The sequence below is a fragment of the Perna viridis genome, chromosome 12 (assembly GCF_037379345.1).
Source record: "Perna viridis isolate PV_CMFRI_1.1 ecotype Kerala chromosome 12, ASM3737934v1, whole genome shotgun sequence".
Classification (NCBI taxonomy): domain Eukaryota; kingdom Metazoa; phylum Mollusca; class Bivalvia; order Mytilida; family Mytilidae; genus Perna; species Perna viridis.
This window is the reverse complement of record NC_142456.1, coordinates 26,122,086-26,146,624: the sequence shown is the minus strand read 5'-3', so window position 1 is coordinate 26,146,624 and position 24,539 is coordinate 26,122,086. Positions and strand designations below refer to the sequence as shown.

Sequence of the window (24,539 nt, the reverse complement as noted above, 5' to 3'; positions counted from 1 at the left end):
TAGATATTTTCATTTACAAAGTACCCGGATGACATTGTTTTCATTAGTTTCAAAATGGAGTCAAAACACGATAACGCTTGAAAAAATTGCATTCCAGCATATTATGGAACAACTTGACGTAATTATTTCAGTTTCTTCCGTTTATTTTACAAGACAGATTTCAGCCATATTGACCAGCGGCCCTTCAAATCGTAAGATCTTTTATAACAGAGACCAGACTTTCGTCCAGTTTTCATTGCATTCACATGTTCAGTTTTTGCATACATTTGTACAAATACACATGTATATGAAATGGAGTTGCACCTTGACGAAATAAGCGAGCACCGTGAGCTTTACCGTACATGTACCGTCTGTGCGAGACTCGTAAGAAAGGACATTACAGAAAGGAGGAGGGGGGGGCGGATAAAAATATTTGCTTCGCAGGTGCAATATTTTTATTTATATTTTAGCAGCAAGCAAAATCAATTTTATTATTAGAAAAACTTTGTTGCTAATTAATGGGGGATTTTTTTTCAATAAATGAATAACTTTAACAATTTTTCCCCAAAAATACCAAACCCATGAGCATACCCCCTTTTCCCTCGCAGTCAGAATGATCAATATAACTTTATAGCATTTTGCAATACTTTACATTTTTTATCCCTTAAGGGCATCTTTAGCAACATTCATTTCAGTTTTGGCCTGTCAGATCAATCTGTACAGATACTGGAAATACAACAGTTTTCTGCAGATAGTGGGAATATTTTATGCAGAAGTAATGTAAACAAAATTCAGACAGCAGCTGCAAATTCCAAACAAGAAAATGATTGCCTTTCCTATCTTTCCTATGCTTTGATTTTGATAATATAATTGGAGTTATATTTTTTCCGAGGCGGTTAGGTTCTTGACAACAGCAACAGTGGAACAGCGGAGATACAAGTACGTACATCCACATGTTTCCCAAAGTTTTTATAAACATATCATTCACTTCTTTCAGAAAAGATGAATTTATTTTTACTGAAACGTAATCTTAACCTATATTTTTTTATTTGTTTGATTGAAGGAAATGATGAATTTTTTCTATAAGGACAGTCACTTTTTGTTACTTCCGGGACATGACTTTTTTTGTTAGTATATTGGGGAACCTTAACGGAAATTTAGAAAATACACATACTAATCATAGAGTTCACACCGCTTTGCGCCGCTCGCTATAAAGCATTTGAGTGATATACATGTATAGAAAAAATAAATGGAAAGAATTGGAATGAAGCAATTTTATCCCAGTTTTTTATTATGTGGAGTCAAAACGGAAGAAAATGATGACTCTACTGTGGAGAATGGAGAAATTGAAATTTATGTTGATGGTTGTGTAATGAACGTAGAGCTCAAACTGTTTTGCAATGCTTGCTATTACTACTTACATATTTGCATTAGAGATCGGAATTTCCTTTCTCCTTTGCCCTATAGCATCAAAGCAGAATAAGGTTGCCAGTCAACTTTAATATTTGATTGATAATATGTCATCACCAATGAATAAATGTGGATGGACATGTATGTAAAATGCAGTCTGATTTTCCATTGACCCTGCAATCCTCATCTTTTTTACTTAGATATTATGTTTGGGAGGGGGTCAGTATGATGTGCTATACAAAATCAGATTTTAGCAATACTTGTTCACCACAGAACACAGTACTTCAAACACTTATTTCTAACAACTGTCAGGTTGAAATCTTGTATGTCATTTACTAACATACATGTATTTTACATGAAAATTAAAATCTGGTTTTGATTTCCAAAATTTTGATCTTGTAAATTTTTTAAATTTCTATCACGTCATGTATAAACAGTGTCTTAGCTAGGGCAAAATGGAGAGGGCCGCGCCCCTCCCGTATCATGCCCACGCTGCTCTTCCCCTATTGAGTACCCCTTTAGTGCCCATTTAAAATTATCTGAATGGCCCTTTAAGATTTCCACTCTTGTTTATAAATTACCCCAAGCCAATTAAGAAGTGTCACCTTCATTAACTACATCCTGTCGTACATGTAATTAACCCTCAGGTGAACCTCAGGTAATTATAGGTGATCAATCAGCTGACCAGGGTTATCGGATAATGATTGACAAGTAGAAAATGAATCCTGATTGGATCTATAACAAATTTATGGACAGCCAATCACTGGTTAATAATTAATTTCTTCTGCACAATTAATTTTACAAATATTTTCAAGTTACCTCAGTGCAAGAACAATGACAAATCTTGTCCACACAACAATCTGATCATATCAAAACTGAATTCTTAACTCTTTCATAGGGATCTTAAGGCTTCAGTAATACATTTTCAGCTTAATTACCTCTCTCTCTCTCTCTCTCTCTCTCTCTCTCTCTCTATATATATATATATATATATATATATATAGATCAAGACCAGTCTGAGGAATAGGTTGAAGGTGGAATCAGTGAACACTCTTCTTAAGGTTTGTCTCCATCCTTCTGATATGGGTTCCTTTGATTTTAAGAGGGCTTTGACTTTGTGGTGCATGGCTAAGGACAGGAGGTTTATGCATAACTGATCAAGTAAACAGTGCTTTACATTCTTAGACACATGCCAACAATAGTAGCTGATGTATATAATTTTTAGATTTTTACACACATATGTATGACACAGTAACAAAGTATTTTTTTGCATTTTTTATTCATGAATAGTTGCTAATGTAGAAACTGTATGTTGTTATATATTTTTTTATTAATATTAATTATCTGTTATTTATATACCAGTGCTGAAATAGAAATAAACATGTTATTATTTATAATATAGTTGTTATAAGTATATGTATATACATGCATGCTGATAAATTTGCGACGCGAAAAGAAAAAACAGTATTGAGATTTAGTCTTACGCAAAAGTGACTAATGGGTTGAAAATCCTGGCTAAATCCCTGATATATATATTTCTAAAAGCACTTGGTCATCTGAGAAAGGTCTTTCAATACAACAAGGGTGTCATGCATATATCAATCATGCAGTCAAATTTACTCAGTTTGCAAATTATGATGCGACCTTCATTTTCAAAAGTTGGCAGGTAAGCAATAAAAATACAACTTACTGACTTAACACAACAATACAAAATCAATGTCCCTTTTTTAAAAAAAAAACAAACATGCTATGCGTTAAAGTGCCCTCTTTCCTGCACCCCTCTATTTTCAAATCCTAGCTAGAACACTGATAAATTCTGCCAAGTGGCACATTTATTACCTCAGCAATAGTTGTTGAATGAGATTTTGGCAAACACTGACTTATTATATAGTAATTATATGTTAGTATAGGATCACATGATCACAGATTCACCTACAGTGTACATTTGTCTGTGTCATCAGGTTTTATCAACACAATTTTTTAGTTTTGTTATACTGAGCAGTACTGCAATTCTTTAACCCCTTAAAACATGTATATAAAAATATATTTCAGTAGTATTTCCGGTAATACTGTAGGACACACACATTGTAATTAATCATACCATGAAAACTGCGACAGCAATGTCAGACAACCAAGTAGAAGCCCAGGAGAGATTTGAGCGGTATGACCCACAATACCCACTCCCTGAAGAAATTAAGAAAATGGATAGGGATGATACTGTGTGCAAATATTGTGGTGTAAGCTACCTAATTCATAATGAGATCAAGAAGCTGGAAGAAAAGTTAAAGACTGCTGAAAAAGAATTGGAGCATTTGAGAGGTTGTGAAGTTAGAGAGAACAAGTTGAAAGAACAAGTTAATCTACTAAAGACAGAAATATCAGACCTACAGAATGTTGTCAGTGACAAAAGCTTGATGTAAGGTCAACTTCACCATTTTCTCAACCATGTAAACTATGCTCATAAATCTAAACTTGGTATTTTACTTCTTTTGTTCTCAGTTTTGTTGATCTTTCTTTATTGTTTTAATTTTGTTTCAAGTAAAAGTATTAAGCTAAAAATAAGAAAATTTGGTTGTAAAATGCATGTGCTTAGTTAACTTACTAGACTCAGCATAGTATTACAGGTAACCATACAAGGATAATTTCAAGACAGTTCAAATTGATTAATCAATTTTTGTTTCTATTAATCACTTCTGAAAGAAGAAGAAGAAATAGAAATTTAAGGCACAAAGGAAGAGTAATCCTCTGACAAGACAAAGCCAGGGAACACCAAAATTACAACACATACATGTAGTCAAAACAAAAAACAAAATTACCCCAAAAAAAAGCACAAACCTATTAGCCCAGACCATATTTTTGTATTATATTTTCTATATGTTCAAATTTTACCCATAAGTTCAGTAGCCCAGCTCAAAATCAAGTAGCCATGGACTACAGGGCGACTGCTAATTTTTATTTTTGTACTTTACTTTATTCTCATAAACTATAAACAGTTACAGAGAAAATATACAAACATTGATAATATTACATAAAGTGCATGTGTAAGCAATTTTGCATGTAATGACATTACAAGGGTTAGAACCCAATCTTTGTAGAAAAATGTTAATTTTATGCAAATCAGGAACTCCTTCCCCATTCCAAAATCTCTTGATCTGGTCCTAAAATTTCCACACAATGCTCTTATTATCATAAATTGTTTTTTTTCCATAAGCTTCATTTACAAGGATCTTTAATGTTCATTTTCAGGGTATCAACACTTGAAGAGAGTTTAAAGAATGAATCTGATATGACAGCAAAGCTACAGAAACATAACCATGAAATGGTGAAGAACTTAGAACAAACAACAAAACTCAAAGATGATCTTCAGCAAAAATTAAAGTAATTTTTATTTTACAAATGTATCTTTGCATATTTTTGTTCTACAACAAAATGTATGTTTGTCAACAAATTTTCTCTCACATGTGTGTTACATGTATGTCCTTCCAACAAAGTCTGGAAAAACCCGGCTTAGTTTTTTTAATGATGCAAATTAATTAAATGTGTGAAGTAGTAGTCTATATCAATGTAAAACTAGACATGAGGTGATTTGTGCATATCAAAGAGTAATCAAGGGAACCAAGGTTATAGCGGTAATCAAAAGAATGTAATCCAGGGACAAAGACCAGACAAGGAAAACAGACATACACAACAAAGAACATAAAGTAACTAAAATCATACATACAAAGTAACAAAAGCAAATGAGCAGCTCAAAAACTCACCAAAGTCACTTTTTCTCTGATATACATATTCTTTGGTTGTTACACTTTTGAGAATGCCTATTGTTTTTGTAGCACAATCCGGAAGTCATTGATCTTTTTAGTTATTAACGTTTGAAAATTCATTTTTAGATCAAGAAACAGTGTTTTAGAAAAACATTTGCCTCAGATTAAGAATAGAATCGGTGAACAGAAAACAGAACTTTCCTCTGTTCACCAGTTTGTAGAGGAAAGAAATAGGAAGATAAAAGAAGAAATGACAGTTATGTTTAATGGTCTTAAACAGATCTGTCAGGAAAAAGATAATGGTAAAATTATAATCTTTTAAAACAAAACAGACCCTTATTTTGTACTAAAGAAAATCCAGATTTTTGTATGCTTGTTAATTTATTATCCATAGAAATCAAATTACAAAGGCATTTACATTTTACAGAATCCTCATAGTTTGTACAGGAATTTGAGAACACCAGAGTGTAAGATTGTGATGGATGGAAAGATATAATATTACAGTGCTGTCTTAACTACATAATTTTGCATTTAATAAAAGATTTTGGTAAACAGATCTATGAATCTGTAGGATTCTGATATAAGAATAATTTTGTTTCAGTAAGATTTTTAATAAATAGAACATGCAATTATTAGTATGGATCAAATATGGTTTTGATTTTATGTGTATATAATGTTTAATATTCCTTTGATTGTTTTTTTTATTGTTATTATTAATTTCCATTTTTATGTTATGTAAAAATGATTGTCTAGAACATCAAGTTATCTTTTACTGCAGCCAATCACTTGCCTTCTGAACTGGTATATGAGATACAACTTTCTTTTTTTTGTAGAGAAAAGTAAACTTGCCCAAATGATCAGTACCTTAGAAACTGAAAAGTCTGAGGCCATGTTGGCAAGTGTTGCCATGGCAGAGAGGGTCAAAGGTCAAGAAAAAGATTTACAGCAACTAGACAATTTAGTTCAAGAAAACAACAAACTACAGCAACAAATATCTAATATTGAAACTAAAACAAGAGGTAGTTACAGTGTAAATATTTGTGTTAACACAGAGTTGATAAATTTATAGAATTCATCTGATAAATCCCATTTGAGATTTGGTGTTCCATAGCAATTTTTCTGGTTTGTTTGGGTGACACTGAATCCTTAAAGGGATTATCATTTGATGTACAATGTTTTCAACTGACTATTCAGTTTTTAAGAGGGATTTATGGAGGTAACAAAACATTTTTTTTAACAATTTGATGAAATTATGTTTTTGAAAGATGTCATAAGGATTTGCTCCAGTGCATGTCTGCTACTAAATTGCTTCACATATGACAGGGTGAGTACATCACTGTGTGAAATGTAGCACTTTTTTTGTCTAATGTCATTTCATCTTAATTTTAATTAGATTTACAACATGAATTAGATGAGGCTGTGTCTAAGTGTAGAAGTCTTACTATGGAATCTCAGCAGTTTAAGGACCAACTCAGGTATTTTTTTTACTCTTGAGGTAAAAGATCATATTTTGTTAGTGGAATAGTTTTATTACCATTTCTGAATGAAATGAATGGTATATATGTGTAGCTAGGAGAAGTTACACTTTTTTATATTTTTTACTGATGTGATCAATCCCATAGCAATGATTATGTTTATTCTTAAGCTAGTGAATAATTAAAGCAACAATTTTTTTACTATGATTCCATGTATAAAATATGGTAATTAACTTAATAATTTGATCTCTTGTGCCATTAGCACACTTTTCTAGCCATACAGTATATGGCACCTTAAGTGATATTTATGAAACTCTTAATCTTTAATTTTTATATCCTATTACTTGAGAAAATAACTGAATGGCAACCAGGATACATGAAACCTAATTTGAAACATTATACTTAATTTATTTACTTTCTTATATATTACTGCCTATCCATATAACATCATATGGACTGCCTCGCTTTAAAAGTAAGAACGTGATGTCATACTGTATTAATGATGTTTTGAGTGTTTTTCTCTTTTATTCCACATGAACAATCCAGAGAAAACTATATATGTATATAATGTAGCAAATAGGTCATGTTACTTTGGGTCAGATTGCAGTATAGAGACTGACTGGTTACCCAAGAAAATTCAATGGACCTCACCTATGCTTCGGTCCATGTATTTTTTCTTGGCAATCAACCGCTCCATATTTTGCAATAACACCTATGAACTATTGGCTAAATCTAGCCTGATACCAGCCCAACCCAACTTTAAATACAGAGTGAAGGCTGGGGGAAAAAGTTCAAAAGACAAACACCCAAGTAGTCAAGTATGTTTTGTTTTCAGAAATAAAAATCAAGAAGTTGAGGAATTAACGGGCCAGTTTAGAAGAAAAGAACAGAATGCAGAAATGACAATACAAAGGTATTCCTTATTCTTTTCTACTATGATAAAATTTCTGTGTTTCTCTGCAATCAAGATTATTTCAGCCTGTATAGGGACAAGAACTTGTAAGCTATATGAAATCTTCTCCTAATGTTTGTTGAAATTTTTTCAACAGATGAATTATTTCTATACATGTACATGTAAAACGTTTGATTTAACCATATTGTAATTCATACCGTAAATTTAGATATTTTATTATTGGATTTTTGGTGGATTTCTGTCAAAATGTGCATGTTTAATTTTGGTGCATTCAAAAGTTTTTTGTTTTTTTTTGCATTTTCTTCACAGTGGAATTAAATGATTATTAATTTTCCTAAAAAAAAATCTAATGCTGCCAAGGGTCAATTTAATTATTATGTAAACATGGAATACCATTTGTCTGCTACTCATGGTAATTGATTTACTTTCGGCTTTTTTAAGAGGTGCCAGGTAAACCAAAATAAAACCACGACCAAAATATCCCAATGTACTATATTAACCAACTGTATTGTAAAATGTCTTCCTATCAACTTCTATGGTTTTTGAACCTACCAAAACATTTCCTCAGTCGATTGGCTCAGTTATATATAGTTTTTAGTGTAATTGGTAAATGTTGCATGCTGGCTACTTGTGATCCAATTTTCATTGTCATGTGTCGAGATTTAGATAATCATCAATGGAGTGTCAATCTTCTGCAGAATTTAAGTATGAAAAGATGGTAATTCAGACTTTCAATAAATTTTTGTGTAATATATTTAGTGTTCTGAAGAAACTTCTTATCAAAACTATCAAATAATTATATGGTACAGCACGAACAATTTAAATCTGGATCTTTATTTAGAAGTTTAGTTTCAATATATTAAAAAAAAATTGGACTTACAATACACATAAAATTAGGAACATCGCTTCACGCACACATTATACCGGTATATCCTTAAAAACATATGTTCATAAGAACCAATAAAAACACAGAATGCTACACCATATGTAATTTTCACAATGTACTTAATTCCAGATTACAAGGGGAATTAGGAAAGAAGCAAGCTGAACTTTCCAGTAGTCTGAAAGATTATAAAAATCTAGAAAATAGGTTATTAGAACAACAGAGGAAAGAAGAAGAAATACATAGGAAAGCTACATTTACTGTCAGTAAGTACTGATACAGAATATGAAGGAGTTGGATATTCATCCTACCAGAGTTACTCACCCAGGTGTCAAGTAGCCTGTCTTATCTTTGTAATTGTTAGTGTAGAGTTAATATTATACTGTGAAACCTCTGTAAAGTTTACTCCATTTGTTCTGAAGGTTTTGGTCAGTTTTGATAGATGTCTGGTTTACACAGGTTCAAAGTGCACGAAAACTGAATTAATGGGGTTTCAGGGAAAGTCTGGTTTACACAGGTTTTCATTTCATTCAGTGTTCAGTTTAGACATGCTTCATGTTCAAGATCAGACCTTGGGATGTATTATTGAGTTCATAAAAATCAATTTGCCATCTTTTTTTCATCTACTTATTACTATCTCTCAATGGCTTTCAGGAAAAGATTTTTTGTCTCCATCTTCCCTGTTAAAAAATAGATATGTTGAACTGTATATATTATATAAGTAGCAACACTTTGGATAGAATGAAAAAAAAACACAATACAGTGTACCTCCTGAAGTTATAGTATTTTAATATTATATTAACTTTCAGATGTGTGTAATTTTGACAAATGTTATATATTTGATTGTAGCTGAAAGCAGGGAATTGAAAGATGCTTTGAACAAAGCCAAGACAGAAATAGAACAACTAAAATCTGAAAGGTATAAACTGTTTTTTTATATCATTCATTCATTAAGAACCTACTCAGTAGTCTCAGAGTCCTACCAAAAACTTTAAAACTGCTTTTCACTGCTTCTCTGCTCAGCATGTGGTATTTGTGGAGATAGAGTGACAACTGATTGGCTTGAAGTCAAAATAATGTGTCTGATAGGTGGAATGCCAGCCAGCTGCTGTTGCACCTGTGAGCTTGCCCCATGTTAAATTGAAAACTTGTCTAAAAGAAATCATCCATGTAGCATTTAACTGGAAGAATGATAATTATCACAAATTTGTTCTCTTAGGTTACTGTTCTACATATTTTACCACAACAAAAAAAAAAGGCAAAAATTGCTTCACCTTGTAACACGTGATCAGTATGTTTGAGTTCCTCCTCGATAACATATGTATTTGTCTCTTTTGGTTGGACAATTTTTCTACAAAGTATCAGCATTCCAATTGGCTATAATTGTGCCCCTTTTAGCAAATCTGTTTCTATATTGTTATGTATTGGAGTTTCTTCAAAATCTTGTGAAAGACAAAAAGGTTAAGAGGCCAGATCCTTTAATTTCGTATATTGGTATATTGTCCTTCATTAATAATCCTAAATTTGGAGAATAGCTTACATTTTTTTATCTACCAGAACTAGAAATTTAAGAGACTACTGACACGGCTTCCTTCACATCATTTTTAGATCTTCACCTCGAATTTAACAACAGTAGTCATCTCAGTACAAAAATATATGACAAACGAGACATTTTTAATTTTAAAATTATAAATTTCCTTTTCTTGTGCATTGAAATACCAGCTTCCACTACAAACGGTGCTTACATTTCTAAGTTGTTAAGGTATGTCAGAGTCAGAGGTGACTATTCCTACTTCTTAAGATGCCACCGTTGCCTTAGAGACAGACATTTGGGCCAAGGTTATTAGAAAATACATCAAATACACTGTCTCACAAAGTTTTTTCCAATATCTCTTCAAATAGAAATGAAATATAATTTAGTTTTTACTACTGTAAAAAAAATAAAATAGTCGCTGACTGTAAATAGGTGAAAAAACACTTATGTATTGCAGACAAGCCATGATTACATCTCACCAGAACAGGATAGAGCAACTTAGAGAAAGTTTTCAAAATAAAATATTTGAAGCTGAGAAATGGCCAGAAAAGGTAGACATTGATTTTTCTAACATTAAAGTTACTCATAACATTTCAAATTCAGATTTGATTTTATATGGGAAACTTACAAAAATAAAACTCTGCTTTTTGTGTTTTCTGTGAAGCTTGTGTGTTTTTTGTATAATTTGTGAAAACACAATCCTCATTAAATCTGAACCCAGTATAAACCTGACACAGTCTGAAGTCCTTCCATATCAGTTTCAGTGTTTCTACCTGAGTAAACCAAACAGCGGTCCAAGTTGATCAAGTGAACAAATCCTTCAGTTGAAGAGTGCTTTATTATACACCCGCTCATTAGAATGGGGCCTGTATTGCAATCACCTTGTCTGTCTGTCTGTTACACTTTTCTATAACAATTTATTAGCTTGTATTGGAAGGAATGCATAGATATTTGATTTATTTCTTTTGCATAATGACTTGTACCATCTTGCCCCTTTCCAGATTCCTTTCTTTTCTATTTCATGTTTACCATACAGTTTAGCGATTTTTTTTTTTGGTGGTACATAATGGAACCTTTTGTACCATATTTTGTAGATTATTGGAGGAAATGATTAAATATTTGGTATATTGCTTTTGCACGATGATTTGTACCATCTTGCCCCTTTCCATTTTTTTTTTCACGTATTTACTTCCTGTTAACTGTATGATTTAATTTGACAAAAATGGTTGAGTGGGGGTATTCTTAGCATGACATAGCATACACCATTTGTACCATTTTTACTTTATAAAAGGTAAATATCAGAATGGTAATAAAGACACAGATTGTGTACTCAGGAAAAAATTTATTTGCATCCAAACAAAATTTCATAGTAGTTATGTATTTTGTAAATTTTTTAAAATGTAATTTACTTGCAGCTTGAAGAAGCTCTGAGAAAAGAGAGAGAAAAGCATCAGGCAGCACTAAAAGCTTTGGAAGATAGACTTGTTGAGAACTTTGTAATGGTAAATAGTGCAATTTTCGAGGAGAGAGAGAGAGAGAGAGATATTAACTTGATGACATTTGCTACAGTATTAACATATTGCTACTTTTTGTTATATAAATATCTTTTTCTGCTGTTTTCTGATTGGCATAAAAACCACTTATAGGTCATGTTAAATCAAATTCACTAAAATACAGTTAAATCTTTCCACTTGCACAGTTACAAACTAAAAATAGATCATGCAGAATTGAACTGCATATTGTTTAGCCTAAAATTGAAAAATTTTATTGTATAACATCATCGACTTTTGTAAGATATTACATATGGAATGAACAAAACATAACATACACAGAGTTTTAAGTAACAGTCTTTGTAAGAATCATGCAAAATCTGAAATATGTGATACACCTCAAAAAAGGCTACATATTTTTATTTTTGTAATAAGTTGTTTTATGGGTCTATACTATGAAATGTGTAATTATTCATTCCAATCTGCCTGCTCTTAGTAGATATTCAACATTAAAAATCCAGTAGATTCTATTGTATTTGAGTGTCATTTACAGAGTTATCTCCCTTAATTTTGAAATCTACATTGCATTTTATATAATTTTTATCTCCTAAGAGCACGGGTTATATGAAAAACCACATGTTAATTTCTCTTTACTGTGACATTTCAAACAAAATATCAAAAATAAAAATATGTAGGCTTTTTTACCCATGAATCACATTTTGCATGATCCTTAGCTGGAGTACTACTTAAAATCTGCTACATGTACGTGTTTAAAATATAGTATGAATGATCAGGTTTGACGAAAACAAAAACCCAAACATGCACATAGTTTATGTATTCTTGGTATTCAAATGATAAGTTTCTTTCATAATTTAGGAGATGCAAATAGAAAAACAGAAGTATCAAGAACTTCTTGAAAAGCATCAAAACTCAACAAAGAATCAGGAATCAATGGTAAATTTAAAATCTAATTGTTTAATGCTGTATTAACGATACTATTTTTTTAGGCCTGCAATCAGGCATGAAGGGAATTTACAACCAAACTTAGTTGTTAAATTAGAATGTTCCATATAATATCACATATATGTGTAAAAAAAGTGTTGTGTTTTGTCAGTTTTTTGGAGTTTTTTTTTCAAATGTATTTCATGGTAAAAATGTCCATCAATAAAATGCATGATAGTTTAGTACGCATCTATGTTTCAAACTTCATCAGGCATGTGTAAGAGTTTTTTTTTTTCACATAATTTACAAGGGTTAATATTCTTTATTATTGAGTAACATTTGAATATTAGCCCAAATTTGATCAAAACTGTCAATACAATACAAAATACAAAAGTGTGCAATACAGGATTTAGCTGTCCAATATAGCTTTAACCCACCCAATATGTCATATTGGCCTGGTTAAAATTCATATTGGCCTAGGTCCATATGACGTATTGGACTAGTTAGTCAATATAGGTATAATTGTGTAAGGTTTTCCATATTGGCCAAGTTAAATTGGTCCTCGGCTAGCAATAATATGGCTGACCTCGGACCATCAACTAAGCCAATATGGAAAACCATACGCAATTATACTACATCATAGGTCAGTTGTCTTTTATAATAGAGGTCAAAATAAATTTGTCCATGCCCTCTCAAATATGTATAGGGAGGGTATATTGGAATCACAGTGTCTGTAAGTCTATCCATTCATCCATACAAGCACAACTCTTTCAAAAATGTTAATTGAATATTGATGGAACTTGATATGAAGGTTGGGGGTCATATAGTTGTGCTCAAAAATCCAAATGATAGTTGATTACAAAGAGTGATAATCTAACTTTGCATGTTGAGAGCTACATGTAATTGTATGCTTATCTCCTTCAGGACCAGATTTTGATGTAAGTCGGTGGATCAGACAGTTTTACACCCTTTTATTTCCACTTTTTGTTTATTCTTATAAACTGTATTATCAGTATGTTCACAGAATATATCACTTTGTCTGCATGCATTTCACAATTAATCACCTTTTGTTTTAAGTTGAAATCTGAATTGAGTGGCATCGAAAACAAGTACAGGGCAGAGATAAAAAATTTACAAAAGTTGTTGGCTGACAATAAGATACGGGCTCAGGAAATGGAAGACTCTCTGAGAAAAGAGATAGAAAGTCTTAAGTCTATCATCAGAGATTTGGAGGACAGATTAGGTATAGTTAAAAATTTCAGTATCAGTTGTGCTTGAAATATCTTGCAAGTATTTGATTTGATATGCTAAGAAATAAAAGACTCTCAAAAACAAGAAATAGAAAATCTAAAATCTGTCATCAGAAATCCCAAGGAAAGATAATGCTAAATAAATGAAATCTTAGCCCAAGAGGTGTAGATGTACCAATCTCTCTCTTTCAATTGTGCTGTAATCATACTAATTTTTATGGTTGCTAATTTTCGCAGATGCTGTCAAATAACATATATGCAGATATCAATTTCTGCCTGTAAAAAATGATATGCCTTATATAGTGTAAAGTACCAATTTCATAGGTTCTCTTTTTTGCATTTTCTTTTAACTGAAAAATAGCGAAAATCAGTGTACTGCTAAAATTAATACATTTACAGTGTTTGATAAATAAATAATTTTCAAAATAACAGTGTTCTATTGCCAAAAGAAAAAAAAATATTCCAAAACGTTTACAAAATATAATCATGACTTAAGTGTCAGTTTGTAAGAATCAGGCAGCGGGTGAAACATGGTATGAAAAAATCCACCATTTTGAAAGTTTATTTTGACTATTTGCATCATTAGAATCAAAGAAAAAAGACAAGATTAAAGACAGCGTTAAAGACTGATTTTTAAGGTTGAAAATTTAAATTTCATTCGCACTTGAACCACCTTTCTGGTATTAAAAGGGTCTACAGGCAAAGAAATTGGAAGAAGTAAATATTGATAAAGAGTATAAATAACCTTGCACAGAAATTTTCTTTTAAGTTTAAAAAAAGAAAGTTAGGCTAAGATATTTAAACACCATTTTGGAAAGATTTATGTACTTGAAATAAATATATTAACGTAGTGGAATGATCCAGCTTTGTTAACATTCTTTTTTTAAATACATTATTTTGGAATGTTTGGAAGTGTTGAGTCAGAAAACTAATTCACAATTCTTGTATCTTATAAATTTTTAGATAACATATCTTATGCTTTAACTTAATATTAAAAAATAAATGACAAGTTTTTAGTATTATAATTAAGTAGGGATTTAGCAGAAATTTCATTATGTGTAACAGAAGAGGAAGTGGAAATTTTTTATTGGTTTTGTGGGACAGAAATAAATTTATAAAAGAGGGTTTGCAGACTTTCATCTGCTCATTTTTGCCCCAGATATGCCCAATATGTACAAAATTTTCAAACAGAGGGAAAAGGTGTTCCAACCACTTAATTCCATTGGTTTGCTGTTTTTGTTTTATCATCCAACCTTTTGAATGTATGATTAAACCTGCCACATGATTTGTTAAAATATGCTTTTTTTTCTGTATAGCTCGATTAGATCATGGAAGTGATGAAAAGTTAGCAGAGATGAGATCACTGTTGAAGGAAGCTCAGGAAGATTTAGAAGATTCACGGGAAGAACTTAAGAAAAATGACAAAATTCTGAAAACAACAAAAGATGAGGTAATTAAGACTATGTGTCACTTTTGCACAATACAATGAATCACACAGTATAACATCAAATAGAAGGCAATAATTTCTATTTGTCCCTAAAGACAACTGTACCTAAAAACTTGTCACCTACTAAGGTAAACTAAAAAGAAAAGCTATTTTACTAGCCCCAACTCTGTTGTGGTAGTAGTATCGGACTTTGGAACAGTTGTTAATCAAATTAAGGCTCAATTTCTTAGGTGGAAACATTGTATTCTGTGTATATTATCTTGTGTGTATGTCTGCTTGTAACAAATTTTATATATTACCTGACCAGATTCCTGCAATTATATTTGCAATCCATCATTGATCATTGATCAGTTTCAGATCTGATGCAGTCAAAGATTCATAAAACCAGTGATTGCTTCCCTTTTAGACCATATGATCAGCTCATGTGTTTTATTGTTTCGTTTTTCCATTTGACAGGAGTTTTATTACTTTTCTTTTACATTTGTTTTTTTTTAAATGAAATATCAGGCAGTTAGGGAGGAAAACAAATATCATGACACCTCTGGAAAGTGTTGTCATAATTATTTCTACTGAATATTGAAGACTGATACAATATGGATGATTGATTGGTGACAAATATTTTACTTTGTAGGTCAAGTTCTTACAAGATACAGTACAAAGGGAAGTCGAAGAAAGATTTGAACTGACAGAAGCTTTGAGTGCTGCTAGGGCAGAGCTTCTTAAATTCAAGAAGCCTCCAGGTAAATTATTGAAAAAAAATAGCTTATTTTTTACTTTAATTTTGTTAATTTCCTTTTTGAATCACTAGAGTCTTCCCACTCATCATATTCAATGCTATTTGAAAAATCTTTTAAACAATATGGTATAATGTGGTCTGTCTCTCATTTTTGTGGTTAAGTGATTTAAGTAAACACCTTTGATTTCAGAGCCTTTTTTTTGCATTATTAAAGAGTTATGTGACTAGGGGTATATAATAATGTCATCTTCATGCAGCTTTAATTATGAATGTCACACTTATTTTTTTATATCATTGACATTTTCAGCTGGTGGTTACAATGCCAGCGGTGGAGGTGTACAGAGACATTTATCAGCTGACAGTAACTTGTCTCTAAAATCTGTTAGTACATTGAACAACAACACAACAGCTACAGAAAATTTAAACAGTGCTAGAAATTCTATGAGTGACCTTAACAGTGCTAGGCGGCCATCAATGGAGGAACTCAATAAACAAAACTCATCAAATTCTAAATTGAGCAGACAGGGTACTTATACAACAACTAGTAGAAATTTGAATCCATTAAAAACTCCACCTAAACAATCACATCCTCGAGAAGTGTCTGCCATTAGTACATCAACTGTCAGTACAGCACAAAGTTCTGTATCATATTCTGGAGAACTTGCAAAGCCCCCTGGAAAATTTAAAGGAAATTCTATAGCTGACACCAGGAAAAGGATTGCTAACATATTAGGAAGAAAATGATGTGTTCTATTTTTTTTGTTTAATAGTGGTTCAATTGTAAATTCAGGAAAAATCATACTTACCAGTCAGGCCATTCAAAATTAAGTTCTTGTTCTTGAGACATTTTCAAGAAAATGTGGGTATAGGTGAGCAATGTTTCAATTTTGATTCTTTTCTACAAAATACGAACACTTATGTGGAACTAAATATATGATGCTCACTTGTGATTTTTCAAAGCAATTTCATTTTTGATGTGTTTGTTTTACTTCAATTAGAAGCATGTGTACTCTTAAAAATAAAAATATGAAACACAATTTTTTTAACTTAAACTTTATGATAAAGTGCTGTAAAAATGTTTTGAAAAGATTTTGATGAAATGTATTACACATTATCTGTATTATCAGATGTTTGGGGGGGGTCTAAAACCAAGTTTTGATTGGTAGTGGCATTAACAATTATTTTGCAAATAAATAACAGAGATTAAGTTCTATCAATGCTTGACTAAGACAGATTTTTATTTTCTTCAGAGGTCATATTAGTTTAGTTTGGTTGTTCTGTGATTTTAAGTACCAGTCCATACAAGGTTCAGACACTGCTTATTATACAAGTCAGTCATGGTGCAGAAATAGCCACAGAAAAAATTATGCCTTTTGGTCCGCATATGCTATGTATATTTATTTAACAATAGTCATTCCTGTATTCAGATCTGCATTTTTGAGAAAACCATACATTTTGTCACTAAATCAACCAACTCCAACCAAATCAGGAATGATAACTCTTGCAAAGTACTAATTCATACATTATCTATATAAATAATTTATCTCCAAAGTGAAACAACCAAATGTTAATACTGGTTATGTGTCTATATCTGTTTCTGGGTTTTTGACATGCATGTATCCTCTCCTGTCTGCATTTATAATGACTGCTTAAAAACCAGCATCACTATAATTTTTGAATTTACATTAGATATTCCAAGCTGTGATATAATTTTTAACTTGTTATTTTATAGGTTTGAAACTTTAGATGATAAATGGTAAAATATATTGTATGTTTGTTATATGTAAAATGATATTTTTAGATTTATTCAACTTGTGTTTATTATCTGAATATAAGGTTTTAAGTACATGTAATTATGTTTTCAGATGTGAAGTCTTATTGAATTACTGACTGATGATCTTTTTATACCCTAATGCAGTGGCAGATCCAGGAGAAGGTTCCTGGGGTCTGAACTCCCTTTTTGGGGGGGATTTGTTTATTTTGCATAGAACTTGGAAAAAAAATGAGCAAAAATTAGCCTAGAGTTCCCTTTTTTCTTGAACCCTTCTGGAGAACACATTTTCAAAATCTCTGGATCCACCTCTGGCTTATTCACAAAGGTTAGGGGTATAATTATGTAGGAATCACCCTGTCTGTTAGGCTGTCTGTTTATCTAGTAGTTTGTCCACATATATTGTAAACAAAACTCAATTATTTAGGATTATAAAGCTTAAAATTGGAGAAGCACTGTTAAAATTGGGTCCAAATAACCCCCTCCAAACCCCCTTTACAATTTCTAGGTACAGGTCTTGTTAGTGGCATTTTTTAAGAGGGAGTTGTGGCCCCTTTTTTTTACTTCAGAATGCTGGGATATTTGTTATCATAAGATGCATTTTTGAATAGAAATGCTGCTGCAGTTAAACCTGTGCTTCAGTCTATTACAATGTATGTACATGTCAATGTAACCTGGTGTCCTGAATTGATATCGATATATCTTGCAGTAATGATTATTGTAATACTTTTGCAGTAATCGTGATTTATCATAATATTTGACAGTAATCATGATTATCACAATATTTTTGCAGTAATTATTACTATTGCCATATTTTGGCATTAACTATTATTATTTTGCCTAATAATGCTAGTCCATGGTAAAAAATGTACTCATTTATAAACTTTGCATTTAAAATGTAAAATGTAGCTTATGTCTGATTGAAAAAAAAATGAAATAAAATGTCATCTGATAACATGAACAACTATTGGGTGTTTATTTTAAGTTGTATCTTTGTCTTTATTTGGTTATATAGTGTAGGGCTTTTGTCAAACTTTTTACAAATTGCCACAGATTTATTGCTCTTGAAATTTTATTTTCCCGCCACTATGCATTGTCTGTCTGTCTGGTCAAACATGTGGAAGGAACTGTTCAGATTTTGAAGGATTGTTAGTCACCATTTGTATTTGATCATATTGTGTAGTTATTTTGATTTGACATATTTTACAGGAGTTACAGGACTTTTGCACTTCAACTTTTTTTTGTGGTTGTGGGAACATATAGCTTCCTTGTTAACGTACATTTTGACTGTTTTTATTGCAGTAATACGGTGAAACCTGTCAAAACCAAACCCACTTTGTACAGTAGAGAGGTGTCAGTTTACAAAGGTTCAAATATAATATACATCTAATATATAGAAAGGGACTTTAAAAAGTGTCTAATTTAGACATGTTTTACTGTATTTCAAATGGGTAAGGCACAAACCATTTTGATCCTAGTGGGAATTGGGTGATGTTGGATAAGAATTTTGTTTTCGCTCACGTGCAAAATTTTTATTTACATTCAAACAGCAACCAAAACATAAATTTTATTTGAAAATCCGCCTTGTTATGTAATGGGAAAATATATAATTACTTTTTTTTTTCATGGATGAGTAAAAAATGTTTTTTCCAAACATTTTTTTTTTCAAAAAGATCCCAGCTCCCTTCTTCGCTAATAACATGGACCGTGCCTGATAAAACTGGATATCATCTATGCTTGAAAAGAGTGTATGGGTTCTATTCGAATAGTTCTTCTTCTCTGTGGTAATTAGTAACCATTTCCCATGAAAGTGATACATTTCCCCCATATGATCGACCGCCTCTGTGGTCTGAAGGCAGCGTACTCGCCTTGAGTATAGACCGTTTTGTGTGTAAGTTGGTGAGCATGCTCAATATACAATTCCGCGAGGTGGGGCTTGGGTAGAATAAAAGAATTTTCCTCGCGGAAGTGTACATTGAGTATGCTCTACGCATTACTACAAACTTATTTCATTTAATCAGCAAAATTCAGTAGAATCAGAACTGAACAAATTTGACAGTTAATGCAGCTTTAAGAACATTTATCTAATTTTGTCGCAATTCGCACGTTGTGTTACCCAGCCATTCACAAGTAAAAGTAATGACATCTTCAATATGGCTCCAGAAGAAAAAGTTTTGGTAGGACAACTGATGGTATTTAAAAACTGAAACCTCTGAGTTGTTTGTCTATAAATGAGTTTATTTGTTTTCCTTGTGCAATTGCTATTTTTGACCGAACGGTATACCTTATCACTCGATTAAATCGTATTTGATAACAATTTATATCACATATACTGACCTTTTATACAATGTCTACTTGTTACACAATGGGAATATGTGTGTGTCAAGGAATTCATTAACATTCTGTTAGATCTGGAATGACCTTGCGGAAAACTCATCTGAATTGACAGTCTTTTGTAAATGGCTTCTCCATTGAACAACCACTTGATCATTAGACCTTTTGTTACTACAAGTTTTTAGTTATGTCTTGCATGTCACATGTTCAAAATGTAAAGAATTCGATTGATGTTGAAAGTAGTGTTAATGCATTATAACTATGGCGAAATTGAATCACGGGACAGAGTTTTCTCTCGGTGCTATTGCAGCGGTGTGTGCAGCATGCTTTACAAACCCTTTGGAAGTCGTAAAAACAAGAATGCAACTACAAGGAGAACTGAGAAACAAAGGTCAATACACTGTTTATTACAGAAATACGTTCCACGCTTTGTATACTATTGCAAAATTTGACGGCCTTCGAGGAATCCAGAGTGGACTGGTGCCTGCGCTAGGATATCAGATTTTTATGAATGGGCCTCGTCTTGGATCTTATCAGATCTTAATTGATATGGGGCTCACAAAGGATAATGAATGTATTCTCTGTGGGTTTCTGAAAGACTTGCTTGCCGCGGGATTTGCAGGAGCATTTGGAAATGCTGTTGGAAGTCCATTTTTCATGGTGAGCCTTCCTTAGTTTAATTTTATGATGGTCACTACTTGTATTTTTTCGTTATAATTATATTTTTAGTTTTAAAAAGCATTGAATTTTCATCAACGCATATTATTTTCAAATTTACATAATTCAACACAAACACGTAATTGTATGTAGGTATTGGCGTGACTGCATTTGTTCCGTTTTCATTATCATGATCTTTAAAACCTTTTTACAGATCAAAACACATATACAATGCAAAACGGACACTAAGATTGCAGTCGGCTACCAACATCAACACAGAACTATGTATCAAGCTATGAAAGAAATAATTTCCAAAGAGGGCATTCTCGGGTTGTGGAGAGGTGTCAGCGGTGGAACTCTAAGGGGCGCAATAGGCTCTTCTGCACAACTAGGTGCATTTACCACCACGAAGAAAATCTTGATATATAATCAGGTTAATTGGTTTACAGTTAGTGTAAATAGCGAATTCATTGTTTTTGATAAATTAATAACGAGCGATGATTTTAACGGATATACCGAATATTTCAGTTCCGCATAACAGATATTCCATGAGTAAATTTTTCAACGTCAAGACAAATCTATTGTAAACCTTCCTTATGGGATGAATATTAAATAATACATTTATTCCACAATGTATAAATCTGTATCTGATTTTGTTGGGATCATTTACTTTAGTATCTGTCAGTTAAATGGCGATCAAAGATGTAGGAATATCAAAAAAGTATTGAACATTTGTCGTCGGGATACACGTAATGTATAAAATTGGATGTATTATTGAGTGAATTTTCTTGTGAGTTTGTTTGCTGTTTGAGTTCATTTTGACCTTACATTAAAGGAAGATGATCAAGGCCTTGTAAAATTTAACCCCAACTACAGATTTCATGCGCCTGTCCACAGTCATCAGATGTTGGTCATTAAAATGTCTTTGTGTCGTTATTATATTACTTTTTAGTTTGATTTTGAAGAATTTTGACCATTCAGGTATCGTGAATTTTATTACATTTGCTGTCGGTGCCTTTCAGAGCTTACTTAAAGGTGCGTATACACTTGTTGAAGATGTTTTGGTGATCTCTGTATTTACTATTTCTATAAAATGGTGCATTTGTTGCGTTTCGCCATATCCGTGTACCTTTCCCTATTGTAATGTAGCCTACAAAATTAAGTCTCTCGGTTTCAAATTGTAGGCGGATTTCTTGTTAGATTTATTGCGCCGGAAAGGCAAAAAATGAACCAGGTGGGCGATTCAGGCTCATGAGAGCCTCTATTTATGTGTCCTGTACTGTAGCATTAGTCCTCAACAGGTGGACAAAACAAAAAAATATCTCCAGCGCACCGAATCCCAAAAAGGATTACTATAGGATTACCTTTAAAAGAGTTAATGAATGCATCTTCATTTCCCCTCCAGATCTTTCCAGAGAACAGTGTAATGACCCCAGTCGTTGCCAGCATGGTTGGAGGAATCAGCTTGGCGTTCTTCATGACGCCTTTCGACGTCGTATGCATAAGATTATACAACCAAGGCACTACCGACACAGGAAAAGGATTGTTTTACAGAGGCATCACAGACTGTATCGTGAAAACATTCAGAAGCGAAGGTATTGCTGGACTTTACAAAGGATGGGAGCCAGCACTGATACGAATTTGGCCCCACACTGTTTTGTGTTTAGTGTTTTGGGATTATTTTCGTGATTTGTATTACAAATGGAAAATATCAAGGATAGAAACAAGTTGTTGAATTTTAGCGTTGAAAGACGGCACGGAAAAAATACTTGTAAAAAAGCCAAGTCTCTAAATTTTGTTTTCCGTTATATAAATCTCAAAATATTCCTAATTGCAAGGATTACTTGATTTATTCGAAATTTGAAATTGTTGAGACAACTATTTCGTCTTCTTCTGCTTCATAACTAGACTTTATTCTACTCAGAAACATGAGTTTGAAATCGAAACTTTATGAAACGTGATGGTTTTGACGTTCCGATTACAAACTCCCCTTTCTAAGTAGCAAAATACCAACATGAGTAGCGTATGGTGTAAACTTTTCACAGGTAATTCGTTACTGTCGTGCATGTGATTTGTACAAGGACTCTTTTAGTAGATGCTACTTCCATATAATATTCTAAGCCAGCCCTGGTACATGTTCGGTCGTTATTGATATATATCATCATTACAGAAGTTTCGTGTCATTTCAAGTATATTGACCAATGTAAAGTGCATATACCACAGATGACAAATATAATTAAATTCACAACTCACCGAACTGGACGCTGTCTTAGTTGTTCTTAATTTCAGTTGATAAGTGTAATTGTATTTTAATCTATTGTCCACATTTTATATCTCAAAGATAAGAATTATATCTTCATTTAGCGATCGGCTGGACAATTGGTCGAACTTGACGTTAACTAAATTTTACTCATTTGCTATATGACGAGTTCCATTACTGCGCGTGCGTCAGTTTCGTGTGTTCTGTTTATCTACATTATGTATGTGGTTCGTCTCTGTTTCATGTTTTTGCATATGTAGCATGTGTTTAGAATCAGGTGTCTCTGAATTTCCCTGCTTTTTAAAGCTTGGGTATTTTTTACGACATTTACCACACGATTCTGCCATATTTTGTTTCTTCATATTTTTTAAAACCTATACTTAGATGTAATCTTACATCCCAAAATGTCCAAAAATATCCCATTAGCAAGATATTCGCATGGATACTTATATCTTTTTTCTTTAATCTATTACTTTACAAATGCAGATCTGTGCAATTCCTGAATATATCCAAGTACTAAGTTATCTATTTTAATATATAAATAGTCTGCCAATGAACCATCAGTTTCATAATAAGCAGATAATACTTTAGTTAATTCATAAATGTAAATTCAGTATGATACATGTACAACCAAACACAAATAAGTGTGCAACAGTGTTGATTAGTATCAAGTAAGAATTTTATATAAGTAACAATATAAAATGTGAAAAGAAGGTTTATTCGAATGTATCATACTGTGTATAATAGACATAATTGTAAATAACAAGACTTAGTAGATAACATTTATTTTGATTTCTGCAGTTTTCTTTTTCTTAGAAACTGTTACCTGGAAGATGCAAGTGCTGTAAATTTGATTAAAATCAGCTGTAATTATATACGGTGAAATTACTTTAATTCGTGGATTGGAGACAAATAGTTGGTTCCTGAACTGACGTTCCCACACGGAAAATATGTATTTTGTCGGGAATTTATTTTCGTGGTTTGTGTCAACCACAAAATCCACGACAATTGGTTCCCAATGAATATAGGTAATTGCACAATCATTTGACGTTTAAAGAAGTTTCGTACCCTGTCAATGTCGTATAAGTGTTAAATAAAACTTTCCAAGAAAAACGGCTATATTATTAGGCATCGGTATATGCATTATAGTTTACTTTAGACTTCTACACTGCGTTGTTATACAGTGTGCTTAAATTAAACTTACTGTAATTTATGCTATACCGGTATTTTTACGTAACAATTAAGTTGCTGTATTCAGATCTGTATTTTTGAGAAAACTATGTTTTTAATCTCCCACTAAAATCAACCAAATCAAACCAAAGCAAGAACGACAACTCTTGCAAAGTGCCAATTTCACACAGAATCTTTTTGATTTTGATCTCAAAGGTCCAACAGCCGAATGACAAACTAAGACTTGTTTCCTTGGTCTGTAACTGTTCCTAAATACTAAAAGCAAGGATAAGAAGTGAATTTGGTGGGTTTGCAGTCATCGGCATGACACGGGTTGTGTCCTTATTGTATGGCTTGTTGTATGACTTATGATGTCCCGTGGTTATCAGACACGCATGGAAAGAATTGGGATTGATATTAAGATGATGACATAGCTTTTTGTAGGTATAAACTGGTCTGGAGCTGGTATGTCAATTAAATGCTAGTAGTCCTTTGTGCATTTATGTAACGTATAATCAGTTTATTTA

At 32.3% G+C, this 24,539-nt stretch overlaps 2 protein-coding genes and 1 long non-coding RNA gene across 7 annotated transcripts; 2 read left to right on the top strand and 1 right to left on the bottom strand.

The window, feature by feature from the left end:
• The first annotated feature begins 20 nt into the window (after positions 1-20).
• LOC148601837 (uncharacterized) lies at positions 21-16,623 on the top strand. Of its 5 annotated transcripts, XM_088554664.1 has the most exons (17): positions 22-191; positions 872-918; positions 3,442-3,805; positions 4,636-4,767; positions 5,277-5,452; positions 5,984-6,169; positions 6,544-6,625; positions 7,461-7,538; positions 8,554-8,687; positions 9,271-9,340; positions 10,413-10,506; positions 11,371-11,457; positions 12,322-12,399; positions 13,465-13,630; positions 14,954-15,087; positions 15,716-15,824; positions 16,128-16,623. In XM_088554664.1, exons 3-17 carry the CDS (start codon positions 3,492-3,494, stop codon positions 16,562-16,564), a joined length of 2,277 nt encoding a protein of 758 aa, XP_088410790.1. In that variant the 5' UTR covers positions 22-191; positions 872-918; positions 3,442-3,491; the 3' UTR covers positions 16,565-16,623. The 5 variants fall into 5 exon arrangements, with proteins under 5 accessions (XP_088410791.1, XP_088410790.1, XP_088410788.1 ...); XM_088554665.1 differs by lacking the exon at positions 872-918 and having other exon boundaries at positions 21-118; XM_088554662.1 differs by lacking the exon at positions 872-918 and having other exon boundaries at positions 3,445-3,805.
• On the bottom strand, positions 16,054-20,068 carry LOC148601836 (uncharacterized). The gene is made up of 2 exons (XR_015916997.1): positions 19,929-20,068; positions 16,054-16,493 (listed from the first exon to the last, which is right to left on the bottom strand). It is a non-coding gene; the product is annotated as an uncharacterized LOC148601836 (long non-coding RNA).
• LOC148601835 (solute carrier family 25 member 35-like) lies at positions 19,924-24,101 on the top strand. The gene is made up of 3 exons (XM_088554671.1): positions 19,924-20,585; positions 20,797-21,015; positions 21,988-24,101. Exons 1-3 carry the CDS (start codon positions 20,187-20,189, stop codon positions 22,315-22,317), a joined length of 948 nt encoding a protein of 315 aa, XP_088410797.1. The 5' UTR covers positions 19,924-20,186; the 3' UTR covers positions 22,318-24,101.
• Positions 24,102-24,539: the final 438 nt, after the last annotated feature.